At 43.6% G+C, this 15325-nt stretch overlaps 1 protein-coding gene across 5 annotated transcripts in view; it reads left to right on the forward strand.

Annotated features, from left to right (window-relative positions):
- Positions 1–15325, forward strand: part of LOC135825175 (proteoglycan 4-like) — a 49281-nt gene that overhangs the window by 15383 nt on the left and 18573 nt on the right. For all 5 annotated transcript variants that reach the window (XM_065337900.1, XM_065337901.1, XM_065337903.1 and 2 more), the window contains 7 exons: positions 662–787; positions 1112–1216; positions 1468–1593; positions 4129–4233; positions 4503–4628; positions 12413–12517; positions 15030–15134. In XM_065337900.1, coding sequence (XP_065193972.1) covers positions 662–787; positions 1112–1216; positions 1468–1593; positions 4129–4233; positions 4503–4628; positions 12413–12517; positions 15030–15134 — 798 coding nt within the window. The remainder of the gene's footprint in view (positions 1–661; positions 788–1111; positions 1217–1467; positions 1594–4128; positions 4234–4502; positions 4629–12412; positions 12518–15029; positions 15135–15325) is intronic.

A 15325-nucleotide genomic window follows, 5' to 3' on the forward strand; every position in this document is an offset into this window, starting at 1 on the left:
CGTTGCGACGTTCACCGTCGAACGGCGCGAGTCATAAGGCACGGTGCGTGACGGGGCGACTTTTGGACCTAATTTCTCGTTTTTCGGGACTTCTTTTCAATTATTTTTCCTTGAAAGAAGCGGAATCAAGTTCACAATACCAGTTTTTCGTGAAGACCAAACAATTAGCCCTCAAAGTTGTGGCATTCAAATAATAGCTCCAGGAAATGATAGAATGGTTCGTCTGTCACGCTTCTGAACTATCCCTAAATACAATAAGTGACATGAGATCTTATGTTGCTAAAATTCAACTCAAGTCGTGCTAGCCATTCTGTGAGTTATCATGGGAAGCACAGTGTTCAAAATGCTAAAATGTTCCAAGTACGAATCGGGAGCAGTCGGCGCACAACCCCGTCTCCTGTTCACACTTGAATTGCAGCCGTTTTGTACGCTTGCGTCCCCGTCTACGCCCACCTACGGTATGAAAAGTTGGATCGATCCAACTCTTCCCGTCGCTTCCCGATCTGTACGGTAGTACGTTTGCGTTCCCATTCCTGGTGTTCACATTGGACGCCGTCGATCCGTACGTTGCGTCCCGTCGCGCTCCGTCGAATGTGAACTAGGCTTTAGGCATCATGGGTAATGCAATGATTTTTTAAATTTTCTTTCGTGTGCAAATCAGATCTCCCGGATATAACCATACCACCTTCACCAGTGCCAGCGCGAGGAAAAAGTCAAGCATCTCAAAGTACAGGGCAGTTCCAACCAATTTCTCCAAAGACCACTACAGATGGATCTTATATTTCTGGTGAGCACAAAGATGGATTATTCTGGTTTTATCGGGCAGCAATAATTGTATTGATCGTGTGAATGCAGGTCTGATTATATTTCTGATTATCACAAAGTGGTCTTGTTCTGCTTGTATAAAGCAGCAGGGCTTTGAACTCCTTCAATCCTAGATAAATCCCCATGTACAATTCTGGAATCCCAGTCACTCTTTAGGATCAGTTTGGAACCTCTTCAATGCCGGATTATGATGGATTTCCAACTGATGATCGTCACAAGAAAGCGTGACTGGAACCTACACATCATGTGTAATGTAGGGAATTTGTCGTTTTTTATCTCCTTGCAGATGCGGATGTGTCAGGCATAACCTTACCAGCAAAACCAGTAACAGCCCAAAGAAAAGTGCAAGGAATGCCTGCAGTGACCAATCCAAGTGCATCTAACATTTCAGGTAAGTCTAAACAAGGAACTTCTCCAATGATATACATGTAGCAGGATCATATCCGCGTGGAAATGGAATCTTGACAGTGTATAGTTCACCCACCACTCTTCAATCATGTAATATCATGCAATGTGGTTAAACTGCCTGATAGGTAGTTACTGATATCTAGTGATTGGATTGACAACATCTTGACAAACCACCTTTAGGCATCATGGTTAATGCAATGATTTTTTTTTAATTTTCTTTCGTGTGCAAAACAGATCTCCCGGGTATAAACATACAAACTCCACCAGTGCCAGCGCAAGGAAAAAGTCAAGCATCTCAAAGTCCAGTGCAGTTCCAACCAATTTCTCCAAAGACCACTACAGATGGATCTTATATTTCTGGTGAGCACAAAGAGGGATTATTCTGGTTTTATCAGGCCGCAATATATTGATCGTGTGAATGCAGGTCTGATTATATTTCTGATTATCACAAAGTGGGCTTGTTCTGCTTGTATAAAGCAGCAGGGCTTTGAACTCTTTCAATCCTACATAAATCCCCATGTACAGTTCTGGAATCCCAGTCATAGCCCTTATGCACGTTGTATAGATGCACGAAATCCCGTAGAATCCCGTGGACCCGGTTGGGTGTTGAATGTGCAGGACCCTATTGTGTTTATTGCTATTTCCACAGCGAAATGGGCCCTGAAGGCATTTCATACGAACACTTTTTCGACAGTGATCTAGCGAGTCGTTAGTTCAATCCCAAAGTGAAGAAGCTGGAAAAGTGATTGTTCGCCGCGAATTATGAGGCTAAATGGGTCAAACACGCATGTATAGCACACAATGAACACCGCACCGGGTATGTACACACCTATGGCCCTAGTACAGAACTTCGTACATCTGTACAATGTGCATAAGGACTATTCTTTGGGATCAGTTTGGACCTTCTTCAATTCTGGATTGTGAATGATTTTTCAACTGATGATCGTCACACAAAAGCGTTACTGGAATCCTTAACCCTTTGCGTGCTGAGTACGCACTTTATGCAAGACCTGATCCACTACATACGAGTTAACTCGCAAAAAATCGCGCGATATAAAGCAGGGCATAGACCAGTGTACAAACTTTTGTCACTTCGTCAAACATAAAGGCATCGCGACAATCAATACACCGTTGGAAAGGTCTTGACCTCATCTTTCCGGGGATATAGAGTTCTTTGCGATAGGATAAGAATTCATTGAGCGGCGACAAGATGAACACGGAAATCACGGCCCAGAGTGAACTCGAATGTTTTTCATGACTTCTTTTGTTGAGGAGCATGCCACGGAATTTCCCTTTGGCACGGCGCATGCGTGATGGACATCAAATGAAGAGCTTGGATCTGAGCTTTGCAGCGCAGTTTGCATTGTGAAAATCTGTTGAATTTGGGCAAGAAGCCGAACAAGAATGTGAAATTGAGTGGTTGTGCCGTTACGAGGCACGGTGGAGTAGTTTGGAGAGGACGTGGAAGTGGCCCTGATGTGTAGATGGAGCTGAGAGCTGCCAGGATGGATTCGCTTGGTCCTGATCTTTCCAACGAGCCCAGGACGATGAAAATCCATCAAGGTGGAGTGAAATGAGAATAAATTTCGTTCGGAGCTGTGAGTATATACTCCACCAAGAGAGTCAGTGCGCTGGAAAGCCAGTGGATTGGAGAAAAGGGGCTCAGCATGCAAAGGGTTAAAACCAACCTTGCCTTGTGTTGTCGAGTAATGAATGCCCAAATTATATATTTATAGCTTCATTTCGATTTCAGTATAATATCATGGATAAAAAGGTTCGACTAATTGCTGCCAATATCGGTTCTCACATTGGCACTAAACAAACCTTGACTGTAAGTATCCCGGTATCACTTCTTTTATCCTGAACAATGACACATTTAGTGCTTGGGTTGAGGCTGTTTGAAGTGCACAGCCAGAAGAACGAGAATTTGCGGTTTCGTAACTCTGAGTTTCACGAACTGAATCCATCATGCAATGAAAATTGATATTCCGACCCCGCCCTGAGAGTTCTGCTACATACCATGAATGTGGCATGCCCAGCATAACAATTACCATGTGATATGTAGCGAGATATGCAGTGTGTGAGAAAGCGTTAGTTATCTGTGGGTTGTTTCGTGATATTGTCCTGGAATCACGTGACACAGGTCGACAAGAGATGATATTTCACCTAGCTACAGGGAGAAAGTGCTATTTGAAATGTATATGGGCCAAGTTCAGCTCAAAAATGTCTTTGCCAAAAAAAGAAGAAGAGAAAAGACGGAATGGAAAACTGTTTTGGCAGAGCACGTTCACACTGCGCTTCATTCATGAACCGGTGGCGGAAAAGTATGAAAGGGAAATACTGTTCAGAGCATCCTGGTGCTTTCCAAGAAAAACTTGGTCCGTGACTTGGAACTAATGCCGTCGATATGCTCAATTGAACTCAGACGGTGAGCCAATTTAATTATGGTGAAAAGCAAAAGGACAAAATGTCCCGAGTTATAACTAACTGTCCACCAACTCTCTCCAGATCATATACAGCCATAACTCGTAGCATTTTGTCCGTCTCCTTTTGGCCATAACATGCGTACTTCTGTGTCATTATCAGAAATGTTTTCTTTGTATTGTGCTCCTCCACAATAGCCACATGTTTGTCACTGTGTTCGACTGCTCGGAAACTGTCCTTCACTCTTTCAAAGTGTATTAATTTCAAAGCGGTGCTTGGGGCATCTTTAAACTACCTGGGTGCCCTGTACTGCATTCAATAGGTCAAGTTAGGTTTCAAAACCTCTTTTAATATTGGAATAAAAAATAGACAATTTTCATTCTGTTTTAGCTAGTTGTGACCCATATAATCCACTTGGGAATCCACACATCATGTGAAATGTGGAGAATTTGTCATTTTGTCTCTTTGCAGATGCGGATGTGTCAGAAACAACTCTACCAGCAAAACAAGTAACAGCCCAAAGAAGAGGTCAAGGAATGCCTGCTGCGAGCAGTACAAGTGCATCTCACTTTTCAGGTGAGGCTAAAAAAGGGACTTCTCCAATGATATAGCAGAAGCACATCAGGTTCTGCTAACGGCAATAGAATTTTGCAATATATATTTCAATATTTATCACTCTTGGATCACGTACTTCGATGAGATGTGGTAAAGCTGCCTGATAGTTTTCTAAAGTAAGTTAGATACTGATATCTAGTGATTGGATTGACAACATCTTGACAAACCGCCTTTAGGCATCATGGGTAATGCAATGATTTTTTTAAAATTTTCTTTCGTGTGCAAATCAGATCTCCCGGGTATAACCATCCCACCTCCACCAGTGCCAGCGCAAGGAAAAAGTCAAACATCTCAAAGTCCAGGGCAGTTCCAACCAATTTCTCCAAAGATCACTACAGATGGATCTTATATTTCTGGTGAGCACAAAGAGGGATTATTCTGGTTTTGTCAGGCAGCAATATATTGAGCGTGTGAATGCAGGTCTGATTATATTTCTGATTATCACAAAGTTGGCTTGTTCTGCTTGTATAAAGGAGCAGGGCTTTGAACTCCTTCAATCCTAGATAAATCCCTATGCACAATTATGGAATCCCAATCACTCTTTAGGATCAGTTTGGAACTTCTTCAATGCCGGATTGTGATGGATTTCCAACTGATGATCGTCACAAGAAAGCGTTACTGGAATCCTTAAAACTAGTCTTGCCTTGTGTCGTCTAGTTATGTATGCACAATTTATTTATTTATGAACTCGGATGTTGAGCCAATTATCAATGTAGAAAGGAAAAGGACATATGGATACGAGTAAAGAGTAACTCTCGACCACTGTAACGAGCACAAGCTACAGTCCAAACGAAAGAAAGAATGTCGATTTTTACTGGACGATGACGAGAAGAGTAGGCTACTTGGCAAAGCGGTCTAACTACAATTCGAAGCCGCAAAGCAGTACACGACCCAAACTGGGTGGGTCATAAATATCAAAGAAAAGTAAAGAAGGGGGAAGCTTTGCGAAAACGAATTGTACAAGCCAAAAGCCAAACTCTTACAGTACTCCTCGTGCATGACATTGAGATGGACTAGTTGACTACAAAACAAGTTGTTTCACACGACGACGTTTTGCCGTATGGTTCGTGACGGCTCATCAGGTGTGCAATTTGAAACTCGGATGTTTCTGACTGTATACAGTATCTGGTTTCAATGATGGAGAGTTACTCTTAACTCGTATCCATAATGTCCTTTTCCTTTCTATATTTATTTATAGCATTTCGAATTCAGTATATCATGGCAGGGATCAATTTATCCGGTTTCGCATCGCAGTTTGCGGATCAAAATTCACTGGCTGCTATTTTTGTTTTGTTTTGTATCGCCCAAAAGTGCGTTGCACTGGCCATGCCTACCGGTATGTACGAAACCATTCTGTACTGATTGTGTGCAGTTTACATGCTACTGTTGTGCACACTACTGACTAGCGAGTAGTATTTTGCTACTCCAACCAACTGGCTTGTCCTGCTCAGTCCGCACGCGGGTCGCGGATAGCGCTCTGGATGATTTTGGACACTGCACCAACACTGCAGTCTTTTGAAGTTTTGTACGCGGCGGCAATTTCCCCTTAAGTTCTCCTTTCTTCTTTCACTGTCAAGCTCAATTCAGTTTGCTTGTGTTCGACAAGACACAGTTGTAGTAGATGGTTCTTAGTCTCATGTAGCCAACATGTCAGTGAATCTGATTACTGTCCAGAAGTGGGAAAGAGAACTGGACGAGCCAGGAATGTGATTCGTGTCGATGGAGAAAAGTGGAAATTCTGTACACTTTGCACGGAATGTCACGATCGTTTGAGCGCTTTCCTGAGCTTTCTTTGTCGAAGGAATCAGTGGAACTACCCTGTTGAAGGATAATATGTTGTGAAGAACTCGAAGTCGGATGGACGCTGAACATGTAACAAGCCCAAGCGAAAACCCTGACGTAAATATTCATGTCAACCGTTCGCTTGGAAAAGCAAAGAGCAACTGCGGCTATTGTCCAATTCTGTACAAAATCCTGCAATTGTACAGATGTACGTGTACACTTTTGATGAAGAAAAACAGCTAATCAATACATGGAGTTGCTAGTCAATTGCAAAACTGTGTAGCAGTGAAAGCGTTAGTTATCTGTGGGTTATTAAGTGATATTGTCGTGGAATCCCGTGACAAATCTTGACAAGAGATGATATTTCTCCTAGCTGCAGGCAGAAAGTGTTGTTTGAAGTATTAATAGGTTGCATTCAGCCAAAACATGTCTTGGGGCTTTCGTAACAAAAGACGAGAAAAGACGGAATGGAAAAAATGGTTTTGCCGAGCACGTTCACGCGGCCCTTTATTGATGATCCATTGGTGAAAGAGTATGCAAGTGCAACGCTGCCCAGAGCAAGGTGGTACTTTCCAGGAAGACTTTGGTCCGTGATTTGGATCTAATGTAGTTGACATGCTCTATTGAACTCGGATGGTGAGCCAAATTCATTATGGTAGAAGGCAGAAGCACAAAGTGTTACGAGTTATGAATGAATCTTATTTGGTTACGTTGGCGGACAGTTAGTCGTACTCGTGAGATTTTGTTCTTCTCCTTTTTACCATATCATGCTTAATTCTGTGCCATAATCAGAATTTTTTCCTTTGCATTGTGCTCTTCCACAAAAGCCACATGTTTGTCTGTGTGTCCGACAGATCGGAAACTGTCATGTTCTCTTTCATATTATGAGCGCGGATCATCGAAAACTATCACTTGTGTTTGATATAAAAATGATCAAAAAATGACGTTGAAGTCGAGCGAAAGAAGAGTCGCAGAACAACTTCCCATCACCTTTCTGTCTTTCTTGTCACCTGTCATTGTGACAAGCCCGTGCGTTTTTGCTTGTTAGTGACTAGCCATCTGGGCAAGCCTCAGGCAAGTGAGGAGACATGATTGGGAACACCCATGTACCGGAGCATTGCTGGGGAATGAGTACAATTGCGAGGCGCGATCATCGTAACGTATTGATCAACGTTGACGCCAATCACGACACGACATTTTTGACGATGACTGGGATGGCGATTGCTCATCAAGAGAGTCAGGTGAAAGCCAGAAAACGACTCTCACCTGCCGCAAAGCCACTCGGCCAGGCTGCAGACTGTATATAGAAAAAAACAGCGTAAATGAGAATGACGCAAAAGCGGATATTGTTGAGTGATAAACGACTCTATCGCTACAGTACTACTGTATTAGGTTTGTCGGGTGTCGTCAGTGACGATGGAGAGCACAAGTGTCTTCATTCACGACTGAAAGAGCAACGAGACAAGACAAGAACTGCTTTGTTGGTTTGGTTGCTGGGCGACTTGAAAATTATTTTGGTCCATTCAGTATAAAAAATTGAAAAAATTGCAGTCCATGTGTTCTGATAGTCTGTTTTCATTGAAGTGGAGGGCTTGGAGAGCATCAGTACAGCGTCTGGTGTGGATGCAACATCAGTCCCTGGAACTTGGCAATATCGTTGGATCAGCTGTACAGTCGCTAAAGCCAAATAATTGCTTGGACAAGCGAGTGTCTGAGTACACCCCCAAGGACTATAATATTCCTCCTTGTTAGCCAGCCGAGTGATGACATGGCCTAATAAAATTGGACACATACCAATGCTCATAACTGTATCTTACACAGAAATGCTACTTCCAACATTTGTTCAGAGATTTAGTGTACCACATTTATATAGAATAGAAGGCGTAATTTTGGGCCCATAAAATCACACATAAGCCTGGTTTTAGTTTTGACATACATAGAAATACCTGTCTTGTATAGAAGCCTGCAAAATTTCATCAAGAAAGTCATAGAAGCCGCGCCTTTTATACAAGACTTCCCGGTATGTCTTGAAAATGTTGCACATGTGGTGGTAGACAGTCGTTTGGCCAGCTGGCGTTAGAATGTGAGCCGCCCGTCGGAGAAAGCCGAGGCGCTGCTAGGCGCGGATGGTCACGGCACTGATGTGACTACAGTCCATTCATTGGAAACTGGCACCCTAACTTTTTGGTATGTCTCTCACATAGTTGTAAATATCGTGAAAACAACAGTACATCCTGCATTGTGTGACCCCTGCAATTACTCCTTGCCACATTTGAAGTCAGAAAAGTTCAAGAACAGGGAAATAGAAATTCAGCCAGGTTTTACAAAATTAGGACAGGCATGCCATGGCAAAATGTATGGAGAAGCAGATCCAAAGCTCAGATTTTTGAGATTTAACCCTAGAAGTACCGGAGGCATCATATGATGCATTTGCGAAATTCTACATGGGATTGCTGTTATATGGGGGCTTAGAATCTCCCCAAATTTTGTGACTTTTATTTATTTTTTATTTTGTTAATGGCAGTGGGTTGTGTTTTCCAAAATTTAGAACAGTTCCGAAATGCCAGGAGGTGCTACCTAGAAGGACCGCGCGGCATCATATGACTCCACATACCATAGGCATCAATAAAAGGGCGAATTTGGCTTAGAACCACACGTGAATAACGTGAAGAGGAATACATTTGGGAGCAAGGAGTTTGGAGATCATGAAGGTGGTGATTTGTACATACGGACATGCTAATATGCACATTTCATGTGTCGTTATGGTCAATATCGTAATCTCGAATCCTGCCGAAATAGACAAGTTTGTTTGCCCTAAGTTGAAAGTGAAAGTGATTCACTTTGTCATCTGCAGCATAGAATGATATGAAGTGCCAGGCAGTTATAATTTACATTGGTCTGGCGGAAGCCATGTTCAGTAGGCGCAGTGTCGCTGCCGATAAAGCATTTCATTTGATTTTGAAAATTATTAGGCAGGAAGTTGGGGATGAATGCGAGGAGAGTGCCTTGAGCATTGTGCGCGAGCAATTAGAAGTGACCGAACACAGAGACACAATTATATGCTCCAGATGAAGATGAGTGAATACTAATTGCTCCGGCTTCTCGATCAGTCTGATACGGGACCGGAGTTGAGGGAGCAAGCGGATAATGGTGGTGATAAAGCTATGGAGCCATACACATAACAGAACATCAATCTCCAAAACTCGGGCAGGATTTCCTTCATGAAGCTGGGTTCTCTGGCAAAGTTGAATATTGGAAAATGTGTTGCACCAAGGAAGCGCGAACGCGCGCAACCAGTTGTTGCTTCCGAAGTATGCGGGCTTTTCCGAGATATTCACAATTTTGAAGATGGGGCAGCTGCATTATTTGCATTTATTGACCAGAATATGATCCATGTCATGATCAAGGGCACAAGGTAGAAGGGAAAACAAAAAAATGGAGAGTACTCAACTTTGAGTGAAGGCAATATCATGGCATTGGTTTCGCAAATTTACGCAAGAGGCATCCTCTGTACCCGCAATAGTCTGACGATGGCCCTTCAGCTGGATAGGAATGGACGCCATATAATCAAGTATTATCCCTAAAAATAGTTGCCACGAACTACTCTGCTACTTAAGGTTTGATCATGAAGATTGTCCCCGGACACGACGTCGAACGGAAGTTATTTGTTTGCTAGGAGTCGCGACACCACTTTCTCCTTTCGCTCGTAAATTTATTTATCACAGCAGTCAAAGAATAACCAACCTGGCTGAGAAAAATCCAGCTGTTGGCCCAGCAGCAGCCATTTCCGGTGTAATGGACTGATATGTAGAGTTTGCAGGATGGAGCATGGCAGGCAAATGCTCTTTTATTTTTCCGTAAACCGACGTGAGGTCGCCCTTTCGCTGCGCGCAATACAAGCTGCTGGTCTCCAAGATAGTGCACCTGTCATTCTTCCTTTTATAAGGTACCTTTTACCCCAAGGACTTCTGTTTCTACACATATTGCCGATAATAATTCCAAGCAGGTATGTTGAAGTCCAGTGGAGACATATGATGCCTCCGGTACTTCTACGGTAGTTACAATTTTGGTAGTTCTAGGGTTAAAGTGGGTTTTTGATCCTCAATTCGGCCGAAATCCGACTTTCAAAAGCCAGCGGGCCAATTTCCGATGAATGGACTGTAGTGAAGGACAATTTTAAGTCAAATCGAACTCCATGCATGGATTTGCTGGTTTCCTCCGGTACAGGGGTACTACCAAACAGGATTGGGGTAGGTCTAGCTCAGTGCGTCGGAGGATAGCAGTCATAGCATGTGACTAGGTGGGCTCGAACGACACTTTCCACCGGCAACCCCACTAGTGTAGGCGGTTTGTAGATATCTGCAAGGCCTGTGCAGCGACCCGAGGGCACTGTGCTGAGGATACTAAAATGTATATTGTCGTATCGTCCGCGTAAGCCCCAAGCTTAGCATTGCCAGCAAGAACATCGGCAGGGTCATTCACGTATATTAAAAACAGCAAAATGTCCAAGATACTGCCCTGGGGCACCCCTGCAGAGATTGGGTAGAGAGCAGAAATCTGCCTGCCGACTGAGCACTGGAGTGAACAGCCGTCAAAGTAACGACAGCAAGGGTTTCTTGAGACTGGATATCAGTAGTTGTGGATGGAGTTGGAGCAAAACTACCGTGAAGTCTTGTATAAAAGCCGCACTTGAATAGAAGCCGCTCTCAAATAGAAGCCGCAATTTTGGGCCCATCAAATCACACATAAGCCTGGTTTTAGTGTTGACATACATTTACATGTACATAGAACATACCTGTCTTGTATAGAAGCCTGTTTCATATAGAAGCCTGCAAAATTTCACCAAGAAAGTCAAAAAAGCCGCGGCTTTTATACAAGACTTTACGGTATGTCTTGAAAATGTTGCACATGTGATGGTTTTTGCTGATCCAGGCTCACATATATTTGAAAGCGGTGTTTGCGGTATTTTAGACTACTTGGGTGCCCTGTACCGCATTCAAGAGATCAAGTAAGGTCCCAAAAACTGTTTCTTACAGAAAAACAAAACAAAAACAAGAGAGCTTGGTAGCTCAGGGTCCTACGCTATGCTTTTTTGTCTATCGAGAGTGAACTTTCTCTTTGCATTTGAGGGTAAGACGATACAGTCTACCACATTGATGTCCTAGGCACAAAAAGCATAGGGATGTTATAAATTTTCCATTTCTCCTTTTTTTAAGACATAACCTAGGATTCGAACCCGCACTATCGCCTCGCATGCATTCCACCGATACACTTCGCATACATACTCATTCTTCTAAATTGCTTCACGTTATGATCTTGCATTTGAAAGCCCTATTTGAATATTCAGGCCAGCTGCTGTCTTTGATGATACGGTACGGGACAGGTACGGGATAGCGTCGGACATATGCTGAAGCTTTCTATGATGGTAGGGTACAGGATAGGTACGGGATAGCGCCAGGCATACCGATAACACAAACAAACAAACAAACACGGAATTAAAGCTGTGTGGACCCTCGTTAGCGCCAGACGTTACTGAAGTAACGTCTTTTGCATAGGTATGGGAACGAGAGAGCTTAGAAGCTCAGGGCCCTACGCTATGCTTTTTTGCCTTGATGACCTAGACAAAAAAGCATAGGGATGTTTTAAATTCTTTAAAAAAATCCTTTTTTTTAGACATAACCTGGGATTCGAACCCGCACTATCGCGCGCCCTGCATGCATCCACCGGTACACTTCGCATACATACTAATTATTCCAAGTTGTTTCACATTGTGATCTTGCATTTGAAAGCCCTATTTGAATATGCATTGTGGCCAGCCGTCTTTGATGGCACGGTACGGTAGGGGACAGGTACGGGGCAGGTACGATTGAGGGTAATACGACACCGTCTCCCGTACCGTACCGTACCATCAAACACAGCTGGCCACATACAGCTGCCCGCAATGTTCAAATAGGGCTTTCAAACGCAAGATAATAACGTGAAGCAACTTGGAAGAATGGGTATGAATGCGAAGTGTATGGGGGAATGCATGTAGGGCAATAGTGCGGGTTCGAATCCCAGGATATGCCTGAAAAAATAGGAGAATTGAAAAATTTATAACATCCTAATATAACATCCTATGTTTTTTTGCCGTCAGATACGGATAGCGCCAGGCGTGACACAAACAAACACACAAACAAACAAATACCAAATTAAAGCTGTGTGGACCCTGGCTAGCGCCAGACGTTACTGAAGTAACGTCTTCTGCATAGCTACGGGAATAAATATTTTCATTATGGTCTAATGGTTGCGGCCCGCAGAATCCCCTGAGAACGTACAGATCATGTGTAATGTAGGGAATTTGTCATTTTTATCGCAGATGCGGATGTGTCAGGCACAACCTTACCAGCAAACCCAGTAACAGTCCAAAGAAAAGTTCAAGGAATGCCTGCAGTGACCAATCCAAGTGCATCTCACATTTCAGGTAAGTCTAAACAAGGGGTTTCTCCAATGATGTATATATGTACCAGGATCACATCCGTTCTGCTTACGGCAATGGAATTTTGACAATTTATATAATTATCAAGAGTTACCACTCTTGAATCACGTAAATTCATGCGGTATTGTTATGCTGCCAGACCGTTTCCTATAGTAAGGTATACTTACTTATAAATAGTGATGGGATTGACAACATCTTAACAGATCACCTTGACGTACAATGGGCAATGCAATGTTGTTTTCAATTAATTTTATTTTGTGTGCAAAATAGATCTGCCTGGTATAACTGTTGTAGTACGTTATTTTGTGTACGTCGTGTGTACGTCATGTTGGTGCATGCGCGTGTTGCTGTGGTATGAAAAGCAGTCTTCGTCTTGAGTTTATGATAGAGAGGTTCTACTACACGGACCTACGTACCAAACTCCGTGTCAACTGCAGCGAAGTTTGACACGGATTTTTCGTACGTTGCACCGGTTCTGCTGTACGTAGCATGCTCGTAGCATGCACGAACACCCCACCACATGTACTCTGTACGCTCAGTTTTCACACGGAGTCCAGTCCGTGTGAAGCGCGCTTCACACGGAAAACGGTATGAAAAAATCCGTATGAAACTTGATCCCGTACCGCGGCGAAGTTTCCATACGTAATTTGGCACGTTTTACCGTGTGGCAGAACCTCACTGATGTCTTCGTCTTGAGTTCGTCATGTATAGTTGTGGTTCCGTCGTCTTGTCACAAATATAGTCTTCTAAATGTAGTTATCGCCGTCCATTTGTACAAGTGTGGAGATGGCACGGGACTGGGAGCAGGTAGAGAAAAGAGAGTTACAACATTGGTGGCAGCGGTAATGGAAATTTGTAAATCTCAACTTCTGGATTCGTCCTGCGTGGCCTTCGCTCCCAGTTTCCGATGTCATCTCCAGTCGTCCTATCGTCACAGTTTTGTTCGTCTTGAAGAAGTTCGTCCGTCGTCCTCGTCCTTCATCATTCGTCTCTCCCGTCTCTTGGCAGTCGTCGTCACTGGTGGTTCCGGACACGACGTAAAACTGTGCCCAGAAGAAAACCTGAAACAGAAAAAAAGAAGGATGGAAGGGTTGGCTGGAAAAACGTGATGCGTGGCAATACAGCAAGTAGCTGAGGAGTACCAGTGATGAAATGCAATTTGTACATGGACGAGAGTGCAGCAACAGTCCGGCAGACAGCCAGACTGGAGAGAATTGCACCAGGGCCAATAATCCGGATTACGCGGCGTTGAACATTATCCAGACGTTGGATGTGGCTGGCTGGCACGCCCATCCACACAAGCTGGGCATACTCCATCAGGGGCCTCAAGAATGTCTTGTAGACAGTCGTTCGGCCAGCTGGCGTTAGAATGTGAGCCGCCCGTCGGAGAAAGCCTGGCGCTGCTGGGCGCGGATTGTCACGGTGACTACAGTCCATTTATTGGAAACTGGCACCCTAACTTTTTGGTGTGTCTCTCACATAGTTGTAGATACCGTGAAAACAACAGTACATCCTGCATTGTGTGACCCCTGCAATTACTCCTTGCCACATTTGAGGCCAGAAAAGTCCGAGAACAGGGAAATAGAAATTCAGCCAGGTTTTACAAAATTAGGACAGGTATGCCATGGAAAATGTATGGAGAAGCAGATCTCAAACCCAGATTTGTGTGATTTAAAGTGGGTTTTTGATCCTCAATTCGGCCCAAATCCGAAATTAAAAAAAAACAGCGGGCCAATTTCCGATGAATGGACTGTAGTGAAGGATAACCTAGGATTCGAACCCGCACTATCGCCCTGCATGCATTCCCCCGATACACTTCGCATGCATACTCATTCTTCTAAATTGCTTCACGTTATGATCTTGCATTTGAAAGCCCTATTTGAATATTCAGGCCAGCTGCTGTCTTTGATGATACGGTACAGAACAGGTACGGGATGCTGAAGCTTTCTATGATGGTAGGGTACAGGACAGGTACGGGATAGCGCCAGGCATACCGATAGCACAAACAAACAAACAAACACGGAATTAAAGTTGTGTGGACCCTCGCTGTAGGCTATTCATGCTACGTTACACTACGCGTCACGTTTTGGAATACGACGTACTGGCAGACGTCGTTTCCATGCAGGTGCATTCACACAGGCACGCACACGCTGCTCATATAGCTGTGTGTACAGCTTCTTTCGGACAGAAACTGCTGGGAATGATAGAACAAAACTCGGTACAGGGGTCTGGATAGGTCGTCTACGTTTTCGTATCAAGAGTACGATTTTCCCGCCACGTTCCATGTTATCATGGCTATCCGGACGTAAACGTCACGTACGTCAAGTTTTGGGCGTAGTGTGAATGGCCCATTAGCGGCAGACGTTACTGAAGTAACGTCTTTTGCATAGGTATGGGAATAAATATTTTCATTATGGTCTAATGGTTGCGGCCCGCAGAATCCCCTGAGAACGTACAGATCATGTGTAATGTAGGGAATTTGTCATTTTTATCGCAGATGCGGATGTGTCAGGCACAACCTTACCAGCAAACCCAGTAACAGTCCAAAGAAAAGTTCAAGGAATGCCTGCAGTGACCAATCCAAGTGCATCTCACATTTCAGGTAAGTCTAAACACGGGGCTTCTCAAATGATATAATATTATACGTAGCAGGATCACATCCGTGCTGCTAACGGCAATGGAATTTTATATATAATATATATAATTATCAAGAATAACCACTCTTAAATCACGTAAATTCATGCCCTATTGTTCTGCTGCCAGACCGTTTCCTTAGTAAGGTAGTTACTTATA

This window comes from Sycon ciliatum, chromosome 9, assembly GCF_964019385.1.
Source record: "Sycon ciliatum chromosome 9, ocSycCili1.1, whole genome shotgun sequence".
NCBI lineage: Eukaryota > Metazoa > Porifera > Calcarea > Leucosolenida > Sycettidae > Sycon > Sycon ciliatum.